Here is a 13,708-nt window from a genome sequence, read left to right as displayed (position 1 = left end):
ACTTATTTTTTACCTATTTGTTTATTTTACTTTTGCTTATTTATTTGTTTACTTATCTATTTTATTCACTTATCTATTACTCCCCTACCTATTTATCTCTCCATCTGTTTATTTGTTTATTTATTTACCTCTCTATTCATTCATTTATTTTTCCGTATTTATTTGTCTGCTTTTATTTGTCTATTTATTCTCATACCTGTTTATTTCTTCTACTCATTTATTTTAGTTATCTATTTATTTACCTATTTACTTATCCATCTATTCATTTATTTATTTTTTACCTATTTACTTACCCATCTATTCATTCACTTATTTTTTAGCTATTTACTTATTTATTCGCCTCCACTGGTCTATTTACTTCTTTACTTATCTATCTATTTTATTCACTTATATATTACTCCTCTATCCATTTATCTCTCCACCTGTTTATTTATCTGTTTACTTATCAGTTTATTTATTTACCCATCTATTCATTCATTTTTTGGCCATTTATTTACCTATTTATTTACCTGCCTTTACTTGTCTATTTATTTGGTGCTTGTTTATTTTTCTACCTATTTATTCATCAATTTATTTTATCTATTCAATTATCCATTCACCTATTTATTTACTTACCCACTCGCTTTTGCTCGTTTATTCACTTATTTATCTATTTGATTATTTATTTACCAGTTTAATTATCTATTTCACTTTTATTTATTTATTTATTTCTCCATTTATCTGTTTATCCATTCAATCTAATCTAATTTATCGAAATAGTTTCTTTATACTTATCTAATATAACCTAACATAATTTTGTAAAATGAAATTGATATCGAAAAAACAATCGATTCTAATGATATATTGCTGCTTACTTGTTTATATCCATTAAATTACTTCCTTTTATCCACTCCTCTATTTACTCCCTTCCGAGAATTTCCCGCTTTTTCCTGACAAAAATAATTAAACTGATAATTTTCTCATCCTTTTTATGCAATAATATAAGTAATTATAAAGCTGAATGACTTTTTTCTTTTCATCTTCTCATCAGTACTCCACTATTATCATTGCTATCAACAACAACAACAACAACAATAATAATAATAACAATAACAATAACAACAATAATAACAATAATGATAACAGCAATAACAACAACAACAACATCGTTCTCTTTAATATGTCCAATAAGTTATAACCCTCTCGTTATCTCTTCTCACATTAAATTCTATTCAAATTAAAAATATATAGTAAAAAAAAAATGAAAAGTTAAAGTAACAAAATAAAAATAAACAAACATGTGGCAGATCGTGTCATCATATTGTTGACTGAAGACTACAGCTCACAAATCCATAATATCATTATCATAAAATGATAAACTTTATTACAATCCATAACTAATCGCTATATTCGAATATCGAATGAAGCAATAACCGCAACGCATGCATTCTTCTTAGATTGATTGAGCGTAAGCCTATATACTTCATGTGTTAGGCCTTATGATAGTTTAAAAATCATTCATTTCACACAGACATCAGACACAAACATACACATACATACATACACACATACACACACACTTACATACATACATGCAAGCAAGCAACACATATTATTGACAGCTTTATATAGACTAATCGATATGAGAGGTTTCTTTTTGAATTGATTAATCCATAGACTTTAACTATAACAGCTAATTGCATTCAAATGCTGTATCATTAAAAATTGATGAAAAATTAAAATATTTCTTAGCTATATGAACAACTAATTGATTAACTGAAATAAATTAATAATCTTAGTGCAATACATTTCACACATGTAACACTTATCTTAGTTAGAAATATCATGCAAGAATCGTTTAATACGATTTAAAGTTTTAATATCTCTAATATTAACTATCATTTGTCCTAGACGATAAAAATCCAAAAATGACATTGAGGCATATAAAATTCGTGCAATAGGTTTTAGACAATCACTTAATTTATCATTAAAAAAAGTTTCAGTTGCTGGATAATTAATTAATTCCCGAAAAAACCTAAGGAACATTTCACCATATGCAAATGGAAATAGATCATAAGAATCAGTAAAATTCACGGCTGGCAAATAATGAAGCAAATGAAATTGGCCATTGATAATAGCTACCAGAATAGTTTGTCTAAGACAAAATGATAGATCATACATTGGACCTTCAAAAAAATTTCCAACTAATTCTTCCTGATAATTAATATTATTTAGAGTATTATTTCGTAAACCAATCCAAGCACATACTGCAGCTGGCCAACCATATTGTGCTGCGCTCAGAATACTTTTATTTCGAAGTTCATAAAATTCAGCAGGATGAGACATCAAACGTGCTGTATTTCTTATCAGTTCATAAAACGAATTCAATATTTTGTGCTGCTCTGAATAAAACAATCGTTCCCATAATGCCTATAAATAGATATACTGATATTTATCAATAAATTATTAGAAATTGACTGAAGTATTTTTTTTTTTTTTTCATTTTCAGGAAGTTAATTTGTATGCTTTTTAATATTAATCTATTGTTATCAAATACATTTCATAAAAAACAAAACGAAAAACTAATCAAATTATTAGACTATGACTATTTAAATATTTATATCTTGAATATTATAATCAACATTTAATCATTTCCTTACAAATATCATCTAAGTATTACAATATGCGAATGTAGCAATGCTCTTTTTAGAAATTATTCTTGGAAAGTCACAATTTCGGAAGGTAAATAAAAAAAAAAAACCGGTAATATGTCATCAATTTTCACTTTAGTTTCAATAAAATGTAAGACCTAATTCTGCAAAATCCAAGCATTTTGAAGTGTCTGCTCTTTCATAAAATTTAAAAGAAAAAACAGCAGCAAAAAAATATAGGTGTCACAAGAGATTGAATTTATATAGGATTTGCATTTTGGGAAAAAGAAAAATAATACAATTTCGTGACTTATCCTAATTTTAAATTAAAAAAAAAAACCTTTAATTTCACAATACCTTTGCCCATCTCCGGTAGATGCAATAAAAACACTCCATGCAATGTTAATCAAGAAATGATTGATTTAAATTGCAAAAATTTTTTGGTAACAAACAAGTCTTATTAAAAATTATATTCTGATTGACCCAATTATTCCCAGTTTTAGAAATTATATTCTGATTGATCTAATTATTCCCAGTTTTAGTATAAGAATGTACATAATGCGGCAATTAAAATAGTATATAAAGTTGGAAATAATACGAAGCATTTGGAAAAAATGAAAAAAAAAGAGAGAAAAAGTGATAAAATCTATAATATGATCTATTCATGCTAAATAGATTTTATATCAACAATTGCTGTCATTGTTCTTATAAATAATGAGTAATTAATTCAACAGAATTTCATACTAAAACATTTTAAATTCAGCAATTTAGCTTATTTTCTGGGTAATCACGCCAAGTGCATAATTAAATAATGCCAAAATATGGGAGAAGGAAAAGAGAGAGAAAGAGAATTAAAAAAGACCAAATGTTTCGTAAAAGCTAAGTTATCTGACATAAGTTAATTTAATATTTAATTACTTTTTACTAATTATTAAGATTAAAGTAATTCATCAAGACAAAAGTTTTAACCTACCAATAAGAGTATAATTTCAGAACTTATTTAGAATTCACAATATTTCAAAATGTCGCCTTACATTCTTTAGACGTCTAAACACCCGTTTATTCACTAAATTTACCAAAATTTTCTGTTTCTTTTTTCAACAAGAGTAAATTTATATCAACCATATCAGATAGGAATTTGATTAACATATAGTAGTAAATGATAAATATATTTGACAAAGATATTTTTGGGAAGTCGAAACAGACAAAATAATTGAAAACGTAAGATGCTATTGACATAGTTTACATATCAAATCAGCTTATCACCATTAAGTAAAACTGAAAATAACGATGTTTGACGATAATTTTAAATCCAAATCTTTAAATGTTACACTCACCTTGGTAGCAATTCCATTCATTGCCGCAAATATGAAAAAATGGTCCGGCAGCATTTCACGATAACATTTTGCGTATGTCTTACGCCAGTCCAAATTACCATCACTCCCGACAACGATCCAGGAAAGGTCAAGCGTAATATCTTCCTGATGCATTTTTCCAATAATGCTCATCTCATATTTCAAACTTTCAATTTTTTGAAACAATAACTCAGGCAGAGTACTAAATTCTTCTTCATTTAATGCAAAATATCGCATGCACGTGGCAAAAAGAGTAGCAGGTTCGTTATAATCACTGCAATACCACGGTTTCGTCGACTCTTCAACTCTCCAACAACTCAGTTTCTGACATTGCTTGCAAATCAAAGCATCCATGACTCTCTAATAACAAATCATATTTTTAAAAAACGAAGAAATTCATGTTATGCAATAAACGAGAACAAAGAAAGAGAAAAGATAGCAAAAATTTTCAAAACATAAATCATACGTTCATAAGCTGAAACTCAGAATATCATTTTCTTAAATCTATCAGTAAATAACAAAAAACTAATTTCATGCCTATATTATTCAGTGATTCAAACATGGAACCATAAAATGAAAGAAAAAAAAAAAAAAAAACATAACGTAGGGATGCAACCACAATCAAAAAGCTTTGCGGCAAAAAGAAAATAAAAAAAATTTATTTTTAGAAATGCCACATAATAGTATGATAATGAAGAGAAAACAACATACAGAAAAAGATGAGAAATTTGTAACCAAGATCATGAAAATGATATCAAAATATTATCTCTGAAACATCTTAAATAACAATGGACACTTGATTTTGTTTAAATGAGAAGTTAGTTATAATTTCTTATGAATATATGTAGCCATTAAATTAATATCTCTTACATTGCAAGGTTTCTTTTTCAATCATCTCGATAGTGAATAAAGTTAAAACAGCGAACAGTAGCATGTAAAAAGAAACAAGAGCAACTAAGATCATGAATAACAACTATGGCCACCGAAAAAGGAATGATTATTAAAAATTTCGATGAAACTAGCAAGAAATCTGCCACCAGAACAGCAATACCATCAATCCACCTGTAATCAGACATCAGTACTCGGTAATTAATTTGAATTCATCAAAACGAAAGCATTATATTCCATATTTCCTAATCGCAACTCGAATTCACAAAAAAAAAATTCGTTATAAAATGATCACATAGTGTAGTAACAATGACTCAACAACAACCATGAACGAATAACATTTAACTAATTTAATCGCACTATTTTATTATCAATACGTAAACCTAAGGAACATAACTTCGCATTAAAAATCGTTTCAGGATTTTCATCACTTCCATTAGATTGACCACTTGCTAAATAACTTTGGATAACTTTAGTCTTCAATCGCTTTATTTTCATTTGTCCATTATCTGCTTCTTTTAAAGCTCGTTTAATTGCGCGTTTCCACTTGAATTTTTTCACATCATCTGTTATCAGAGTCCCCTATAATCATCACTTCTAACTTCGCGATCATGGCATTTTGTCCATTTCAAATTAAATGATAAATTTGCGTAAACAAAAAAAAAAAAAAAAAAGAATTAGGAAAAACACGTCTTGTGATAAACAAATAATCCGAAATGCTGCATACCTGCTTGACATTATTATTATTATCATGTTCATACACACTATTTTTCTTCAATTCCCTTTTCTCAGTTTCGACTTCCTCCACTTTCTCACCATTACTTTTTGAAGCTCCCTGTTTACAATTAAGTCCTTTATCATCATTCAGATCATCGCCACCTTCACCATTTCTTCTCAGTTCTCCTTTCTCAGTAGCCGCTTGTTGTATCTTTTCAGCTTGTTCACTTATACAGTTCCATGCCTATATTATTATATTTATAAAAAAATGGAGGAACTTTTGAACTGTGAAACTGTGTCGTATTTAGCGTTCAAATGCTTTACCTTAATACATAAATCTCGGTTCCGGATTCTAATAGAATTTTGTAAGAAATTTATGAACTTCGCTTCTTTTCTTGGTATATTGTTGAAACCATGAATCTGTTGCAGAAGATCTTTCAATCCCTTATCAGTTACATTTTCTATCGCTCGTTCTACTTGTTCAATCCACCGATTCTGTTTTGCTTCACCCTATAACTTATTTGAATAGATCAAACCAATATTTTAAATGCTTTTACAACTATGAAACATTACTGAAATCTTATTAGAAAACTTACTTTATTTTCTTTTTCAACATAATTTTTTCCACCATATTTCTTATTCTCTGTCACACATTTTATGTGGTTCTTATAGGTTCCTATAGAAAAAGCTTGACCACAATCCAAACAGGAGTAAGTTGTATCTCTGAAATGTTTCTCTAAAAAATAAGTTCTAAGCCTAAATCTAATTATTACTGGTAAAGGTAAAATTATTAACATTCAAACACTATTACCATTCGAACGATTATGAATGTGGATCATGTGTTACTGTTGACCCTTAAGAAACTTCTCTTAGAATTCTCACAGACCACCCAGCATAAAGATATTTGTCATACGCATGCCCTTTCAAGAAATAAGTATTTACCGATTACGACTGAAGTACAGCTAAACTTTTTTGAACCACTTAAGTCTGAGAATAATAGAAGCACCTAATAATTTTAAATAATCAATGATAAAGTTGTACTTGGGAACACATTAGTTCTTGTAAACATTCCGTATGAATGCAATTTTGTAAGAATTTTGTATTTCCAAATACAACTTCATTAATATAACTGTAAATGTTCCCATAAAAATGTTTTAGATCATAGCATTCAAAAAAAATTTTTTTTACAATTCATAATGATAACCATAATCCTACATATAATTCGTAATCAGCAAAAATGGTTCATCAAAACACGGAAAGTACCTGCATTTGAATCCATGCTTATCAACTTGATTCTTTTTCAATGCTTCACTACATTTGTCACAACTGAAAAACACCATGACACTACCTGAAAAAAAAAAAAAAAAAAACAACAAACATTATTATATCAAGTTAAGATTTAAAAATTAAAACAAAGAATTGTAAATATGCTCTGAATCGATGGTATCGGCATATCGAAAAGTATTTGAAAAGGAAAAGGAAATATTTATTTAGACAGATCACAAGCCATTCATAATACAAATATCACAGAGGACCAATAAAACATACAAAATAAATAAATAAATATAACAGTAAATAACACCAAAATGTTATAATTACCTTGAAAATTCACTGAAACAACCAAAATCTTTTAAACGTTCAATAAAAGAGGAAAAAAAAATTATTAAGTAGAACGTTTATTAGCGTTAAATTCCGGCAACAGAGGTTGATAATGAAAGTTTGGACCAGATGAAGTCAAGATAAAATATTTCCCGTGAAAATCAAAAAGTAAGGTACAGTGAAAAAGTATATTGGTTAATACAACAACGTATTCAGCAATAGCAAACAGTGTATATATCCCAGGCTCACAATATGTATTATGACGCTCGAAGAAATATACGGCAAGCAGAAGCGATAGCATTGATATGGAACACATAAGTACTTTGTATTGGAATGATTTTTCTCCCTAAATAAGAAAGAAAAATTAGGAATACATCAATATCACTAGTGAAAAACAGATAATTCGATACAACATTATATTAAATAAGTGCGATAAATTCCACTACACTAATATTCTCTCAAACATGAGTAATACAGTGGACTGCTGTGAGATCAAATCTTTCATCATGCTATCTTCCATTTTCAATTTTTCAATACAATTAATGCAGAAATTATAAAACAAAAAAAGAAAACTAACTAGTGAAGATGTACGACGTCTACCAGAATATTGAAACAGAGTCGTTGCTACAAGCATATATATCGTTGAGCAGAGAGAAAATCCAAGAAATGATACTTTATGTACAACTAAAATATTCATATTCATTTGAAATGACGACTATTCTTCATTGTTTAAATAACTGAAACTCAATAAAACATACCATAGTTTTCGACTGATGAAGCGGTAGTTAACAGAAGAAGGAATAAAGCTTCAGCGATATTTAAAAAACATGCTATTTGACAAGATAATTCAAACCATGTACGATCACTTAACGGTCGTAACGGAGATGTTAGCAACAGATTCCTGTTGAAAAGAAAAAAAAAATGAAAGATAACACAAATAATAAATTAATGAATGATTACCACAAAAATGAAAGTAATATAGCAATAAATAAGGAAACTTACTTATACGCCAAAGCCGCCACAATACGCGGTGCAGAATGCAAAGCAATGAAAAACCTCCAAATATAGCGCTCTGGTGAGAAAGATGCAACAGCAGCCGATATGGAAGGCAAATAATTTACAACACCGCAATGGGTTCTAGTAGATTCATCCAGATGTAATGCTAATGATAATGATATGCAAAGAAATAAGGCAGTGAAAGGTAAACCTGCCGTAATAAAAACAAACCATCGGAATGAAAAGCTCAACAATTCCTCGTCAGCTACTAATGCCATCTGATATCCATTACTGTAAATTAAAAATCCTACTAATTATCAAAACAAAAGATATATTTTCAGCAGTTTGTCAATAAAGCGTATGATTTTGACAGCAATATTATCCGTAGAGCTTTTTTTAATATTCACTGTCAACTATAATTCCTCTGTACAAAGTATGTCTCTAGTGATGAAACAAACGGACTTTCTCACCTTTACATTGAAGAAATATTTTATCCACAAAATATACAAACACAACAAAACAAATACTAAAAAAATAGTTAAAAACAATCACTGAAAAAAGATTATATCAAATCTTAATTTCATTTAAATACTCTCTCTAAAAAACAAATAAGATTTGTGTCGTTAATTTAAAATTTCAACTATTCAAAACACCAAAATATAAAATTTTCATAATTCTTATGTATATTTGCATTTAAAAGCGATATCATAATACGATAGCCATTTGCGGCAATTTTGCATATTATATTTCAAAGCTAAATCCCAATTAAATTTATTAACATTCATTTCCTCAATCTTTTTCTCCTGAAGCTTCTTCTCCTCCAATATTTTTTCGCTAATAAATTCCACAGGAAAACGGAATCGTTCGCAAAGATACATCAGGTAAGCCCTAGCCTGAAATACAATACTAGTCGATATTAATCGATACGATTTCTTTGTAGATTAAAAATATAAGCTATCAATTGGTGACGAAAAAAATTTAAGTATTACGTCTCATTTCATCAGTGATAGCAAAAAGGAAATGAGCACATTTCTAATATTTATTTAATAAGAAAATAAATTCGTTCTACCTCCAATTCCATAATGTAACCACCGACTTCCAAAATAATTCTCTTTGCTCGAACAGGTGTAACATAATGATGAATATTCCCCTTACCACTACCCGCTTTTGCCCCAATTGCCCTCTTCGTACGAGGAAGCCACGGTGCCGGAACTCTCCATATTGCAAACTGATTTTTTAGAAGATTTCTATTTAAACGGTCCTACAAATAAATTTTAATAACTTGAGTAAGTGTAAGTCCAAATTCAAATTAACCACACTGCTTTTGCAAAAGAGAGATTGTCAACACAGCTTAGAGTAAACTGATAAGATCCTAAAATAACTGGTAAGGAAGATTTTATGATGCAAATAACTGATTCAACGCTTTAGCTAGAAAACAAATGAACAAAATTAAAAGATCTTACACGAATAAAATTGAAATCATATGCACTAATGAAGCCACCAGCAACGGCAGCAAGGCCGTATTGTTTATGGATCAATTCTGTATGCACTTCCTCAACACCACGGATACTGACGAGCTGCTTTGATGACTTATATTTACATTCACCCAATGCGGGATCATAAGTCGGTTCCTCCGGCATTGCTGGCAATTTATACTCTCCGTTTGGTGGAAACACAACATCTGCAATGACAGTGTCTACTTTCGTTCTGATAGGCATCCTAATCCCAGTATAATGCTATAATAAGACTTTTACTTAACTGCCTGAAGTTAGCATTGCGAAGTTCACATTAGCCATGCAACAATCGAAACATTCTTTTACTAAATCTCAGTTAATTAAACTTACTTTCAAATGTTTCCGGCTCGGGTTTCGGTAACCATTTTTTGTTATTTCGTAAAAAACGTACAGAATTTTGCCAGATTGATTTTTCAGCTCGTTGGAATAACATTTTTAATTGAATTACAACATTGTAGTTTACTAATACTACACCTAGAATTTGTACCTTTCAGTTAGTTATACGTCATATATATATTATAATAATAATAGTAGTAATAATAATATACGTATCTAATCACTTAATGCATGTTATGATGCCACGTTTATACATCGAAAAAAAAAATAACAAATGAGAATAACTATAAATGAAATATACATTTAAAAGTAACAAGAACAGCCTTTAAACATTATACTTGCACATGGATTTTACGTGTTGTGACAAAGTAGAATTATGATTCTGACTTCGTAAATCATTACATTCAGATTTAAAGGAAAAAAGTCAATTCTTGTCAACCAGGAATAAGTTAATAGAGCATAGAAATAAACATTTCCATACCTTTTCTTCACCTCTTGACCTAAGATTACAAAATAATAAATACAAAGTTCTGTTGCAACTGTAATTTGTAAACGAATTAGCCTCGAAACACTGAATAAAATTCCAATTATACAGTCAAGACGAGTTTCTCATCTCTTTTACAATACAATTTATTATAGCGACTTTATGGTCCATTTTAAACTCAGTGAAACTGTTCCCTCATTTTCTAACTAAAATCATTTTAATAGTGCGAATAATCAGAATAAGTAATTAATAAGAGAATAAAGAGAACGGAATTAAAATGACACATAATAGAATCTCTTTATTTAAAAAAGAAATGCATTCCAATATTAAATAGCAAATAAACGACCATAATTATCTACGAACTTTAGGAATGACGTAATACACGTGATTTGCAAATCCATAAATGCTATTGACTCTGAGTAACGTATAGGTTCTGAGTGACGCACGTGAAGCCTAGATGACGTGAACACTTGCAGGACTGTTATCATGGCGCCATATCGGACACTTAGCAAAAAAATCCAATGCGTTGTAGCGCAGCAGACGAAATATATGAATAAAACACTTAGGGAAAATGAGAAATGCAAGATAGAGGAGAACGAAAGAAAAAAACAAAAAAGATCAGGAGGAAAATCATTGCGGGACCGTATTGTCTAATACAGCTCGGATGATCGGTAGCATTTTCTGGTAATACTAGATGATCTGTGATTTCCTCGTTCTTTTTCTCCCTCGGAATGACTTTTAAGAATATTTGGATTATGCGAGTGAGAAGAGAATATGTTCATAACAATAATTCTGGAAAGTTTGGCTTAGTTTATATAATACCTTTAGCTTTTGTTGATTTAGTAATAATTGCATATTTCATGTAACAGACGAGGAAGTACTCACAGTGTGAAACGGTTATGATCAAACGTACGTGCCTGACGTTGCCAAATAGCATACGTGTGTTTAGAATAGAAGCACGAACAATTACACAATATAACAAAAGGTTGTTTATCTTTTATACTTTTCGTTTGCACTATTCTTTTAATACTGGATGAAAAGAGACAATAGTATTAGTTTAATTTTTATCTGAGAGATAGTGGAATAGATCACTATGAAATAGGAAAATTGGATTATCATTTTTTATATTCTTATTCTTACATACTGGAATATTGCTCATTTTTTTCTTGAGGAACTTTTTTTTATCAAGAATATCAAAGAAATAGTACTATAAAAAATAGTATAATATTATTAACTTTTTTATAACCATTATTTTTTCAGATTGTTGTTTAAGGATAATTTTCCGACATCAACGACACGATTTTCATTTAGTGCAGCTGTGCAAAAGGAAGGAGCTAATGAAGCATCAAGTTTCTCCTTAAAACATGAAAATGCAAGACTAACAAGTATTCTTTAATATTTAATTCAGCTACGATTTTCTCATGAATTGTTGATTAGTGAAATATGTTGCTGAAGTTTTGAAATGGCTTTGCATAGAATTTAGGGAAGAAACAGTAACATATGATTATGCAATATGTGATTGGTTTTTGTCGTGAAGAAAATAGAACAAAGCTTATCTAATAGATGGAGTTGAATAATTGATATATTTTTCCGTCACTTTTATTGTTTTTAAGAGGTCTATGGATTTCGAATTAAAAAAAAAAAGTTAGGAAACTGTAATGAGTGAAAAGAAACCTCAATTAAGGTGCTGAATTTCTTACGAAAGTGAAGAAGTCGATTGGTGTCTCAGAGACTGAAGAAGAGTTTGTGATACCTCGACCTGCATTTGATGCTCTCGCCACTGAATATGATGTATTGTTAGAAGAAGTAGCTAGTTTCAAGGTAAATTTGTGAGCTTGCTTATTGGTAGCATTGCTCTTTCCATAAATTGTAGTAAAACTGAGTTTGTTGTTAAAGTTGATGTAGGTTGAGCAAAAGCATTTTCATATGTCCTATCTACTGATTGCTTGCATTTACGCTCCCAAAAATTGCCACCTAATATCTAACTTGGCCAAATTTCTGACATTAAGTACAGCTTTATGAAAGATTGATTTAGCATTCCTCTTTATTCGCATCTTCGTATTTCGCCATGTTGTTTCATCTTTTTATTTGACATAAAAAGCGGTTTGTACATTTTAAAAAACTGGCGCTTTATATCTTTGTTAGAAAAAGCAGTTTTGTATGTCTTTTTCTTTTTACAAATTAAAAAAGGCATATCGAAAATGTTTGTAGAAAGCAAAGTTTTGTTTTTTAAAAATTTGTCGGAAATATATGGGAATTTTATTTTATAAAGCTCACTTATCGAGACATAATGTAATGAAATTTTAAGGATAAATACACTCGAGCATTAGCTGAAGTTGAAAATGTGCGTCGTCGTGGACATAAGCAAACGGAAGAAGCGAAAGTATTTGCTATTCAAGGTTTCTGCAAAGACTTACTTGAGGTTTGTATTTTTTTTCTTCATTTTTTTGATCTACTCAGGAAGAAAATTTGCCTGTTAGACTAGATTTTTTTTAGGTAGCAGATATTCTTGATCTCGCAGTGGGCGCAGTGAAGAAGGAAGAATTGGATAAGAATATTTCTTTAAAAAATTTATTCGAGGGACTAGAGATGACAAGAACAGTATTGCAAAAATCATTCGTTAAGCATGGACTGAAACAAATTTCTCCAGAGGGTGAAAAATTCGACCCAGCGTTGCATGAAGCTGTTTTTCAAATACCGAAAGATAAAGTAAGTTTTTTTTGTCTCATCAGAAATTACTTGATAAAGAATTTGGGAGATTAATGTTTTGTATTAATAATCGTTAAGGCTTTCGAAGACCGGTTCCACTTTTAGACCTCTTAGGTCTAAATTTTTCTTCAAAAGATTTCACAAGATTGTTTGTGTTTCATATGTCTATTGCTCGTTGTAGATCACGTGTTAAAAGAGGGTACTTTTGTTTAAAAAAAAATGACACTTTTAAAAAAGAATATTTTTTAAAAATCTGTTTCCAAGTCATGGTTGATGATTTAAAAACACTAATACATAATTTATTTTAGGCAAAATTCGAGTCTGGATACATAGCACAAGTAATAAAAATAGGTTACGCTTTGCAGAATCGACCTATTCGTGCAGCAAAAGTCGGTGTTGTACAGTGATTGTGATTGATTTTAGTAATTGTTTCACTTATTACTACTGATTTGTATCCGTTTTAAAGTGTAGAGTTTTATA

At 29.6% G+C, this 13,708-nt stretch overlaps 5 protein-coding genes across 5 annotated transcripts in view; 1 reads left to right on the top strand and 4 right to left on the bottom strand.

The window, feature by feature from the left end:
• Bma-unc-79 (uncharacterized protein) overlaps nucleotides 1–4,339 on the bottom strand; it is a gene marked incomplete at both ends in the record, with an annotated part of 34,926 nt that extends 30,587 nt beyond the window's left edge. Inside the window, 2 exons of the mRNA XM_043077584.1 lie at nucleotides 2,166–2,409; nucleotides 3,968–4,339. Coding sequence (XP_042933518.1) covers nucleotides 2,166–2,409; nucleotides 3,968–4,339 — 616 coding nt within the window. The remainder of the gene's footprint in view (nucleotides 1–2,165; nucleotides 2,410–3,967) is intronic.
• An 879-nt stretch (nucleotides 4,340–5,218) lies between these two features.
• Nucleotides 5,219–6,930, bottom strand: Bm18199 (Uncharacterized protein; the record flags this gene model as incomplete). Its single annotated transcript, XM_001892246.2, has 5 exons — nucleotides 5,219–5,455; nucleotides 5,601–5,834; nucleotides 5,915–6,100; nucleotides 6,187–6,313; nucleotides 6,854–6,930. 5 exons carry the CDS (start codon nucleotides 6,928–6,930, stop codon nucleotides 5,219–5,221), a joined length of 861 nt encoding a protein of 286 aa, XP_001892281.2.
• A 323-nt stretch (nucleotides 6,931–7,253) lies between these two features.
• On the bottom strand, nucleotides 7,254–8,463 carry Bm5533 (uncharacterized protein; the record flags this gene model as incomplete). The annotated part of the gene is made up of 4 exons (XM_043077583.1): nucleotides 7,254–7,535; nucleotides 7,767–7,873; nucleotides 7,948–8,090; nucleotides 8,192–8,463. The coding sequence occupies 4 exons, from the start codon at nucleotides 8,461–8,463 to the stop codon at nucleotides 7,254–7,256; spliced, it is 804 nt and encodes a 267-aa protein (XP_042933517.1).
• A 399-nt stretch (nucleotides 8,464–8,862) lies between these two features.
• Bma-mrpl-16 (ribosomal protein L16 containing protein) lies at nucleotides 8,863–10,132 on the bottom strand (the record flags this gene model as incomplete). The annotated part of the gene is made up of 4 exons (XM_001892245.1): nucleotides 8,863–9,078; nucleotides 9,255–9,446; nucleotides 9,649–9,866; nucleotides 10,030–10,132. The coding sequence occupies 4 exons, from the start codon at nucleotides 10,130–10,132 to the stop codon at nucleotides 8,863–8,865; spliced, it is 729 nt and encodes a 242-aa protein (XP_001892280.1).
• A 1,286-nt stretch (nucleotides 10,133–11,418) lies between these two features.
• Bm2566 (GrpE protein homolog, mitochondrial precursor, putative) lies at nucleotides 11,419–13,635 on the top strand (the record flags this gene model as incomplete). The annotated part of the gene is made up of 6 exons (XM_001892244.2): nucleotides 11,419–11,504; nucleotides 11,780–11,904; nucleotides 12,204–12,340; nucleotides 12,828–12,941; nucleotides 13,016–13,228; nucleotides 13,537–13,635. The coding sequence occupies 6 exons, from the start codon at nucleotides 11,419–11,421 to the stop codon at nucleotides 13,633–13,635; spliced, it is 774 nt and encodes a 257-aa protein (XP_001892279.2).
• Between the last annotated feature and the right edge of the window lie 73 nt (nucleotides 13,636–13,708).

Source organism: Brugia malayi, assembly GCF_000002995.4.
Source record: "Brugia malayi strain FR3 genome assembly, contig: Bm_v4_Chr1_scaffold_001, whole genome shotgun sequence".
In the NCBI taxonomy this organism is placed as follows: Eukaryota; Metazoa; Nematoda; class Chromadorea; order Rhabditida; family Onchocercidae; genus Brugia; species Brugia malayi.
Note: the sequence above shows the minus strand (reverse complement) of the source record. Positions and strands in the feature narration are given on the sequence as shown.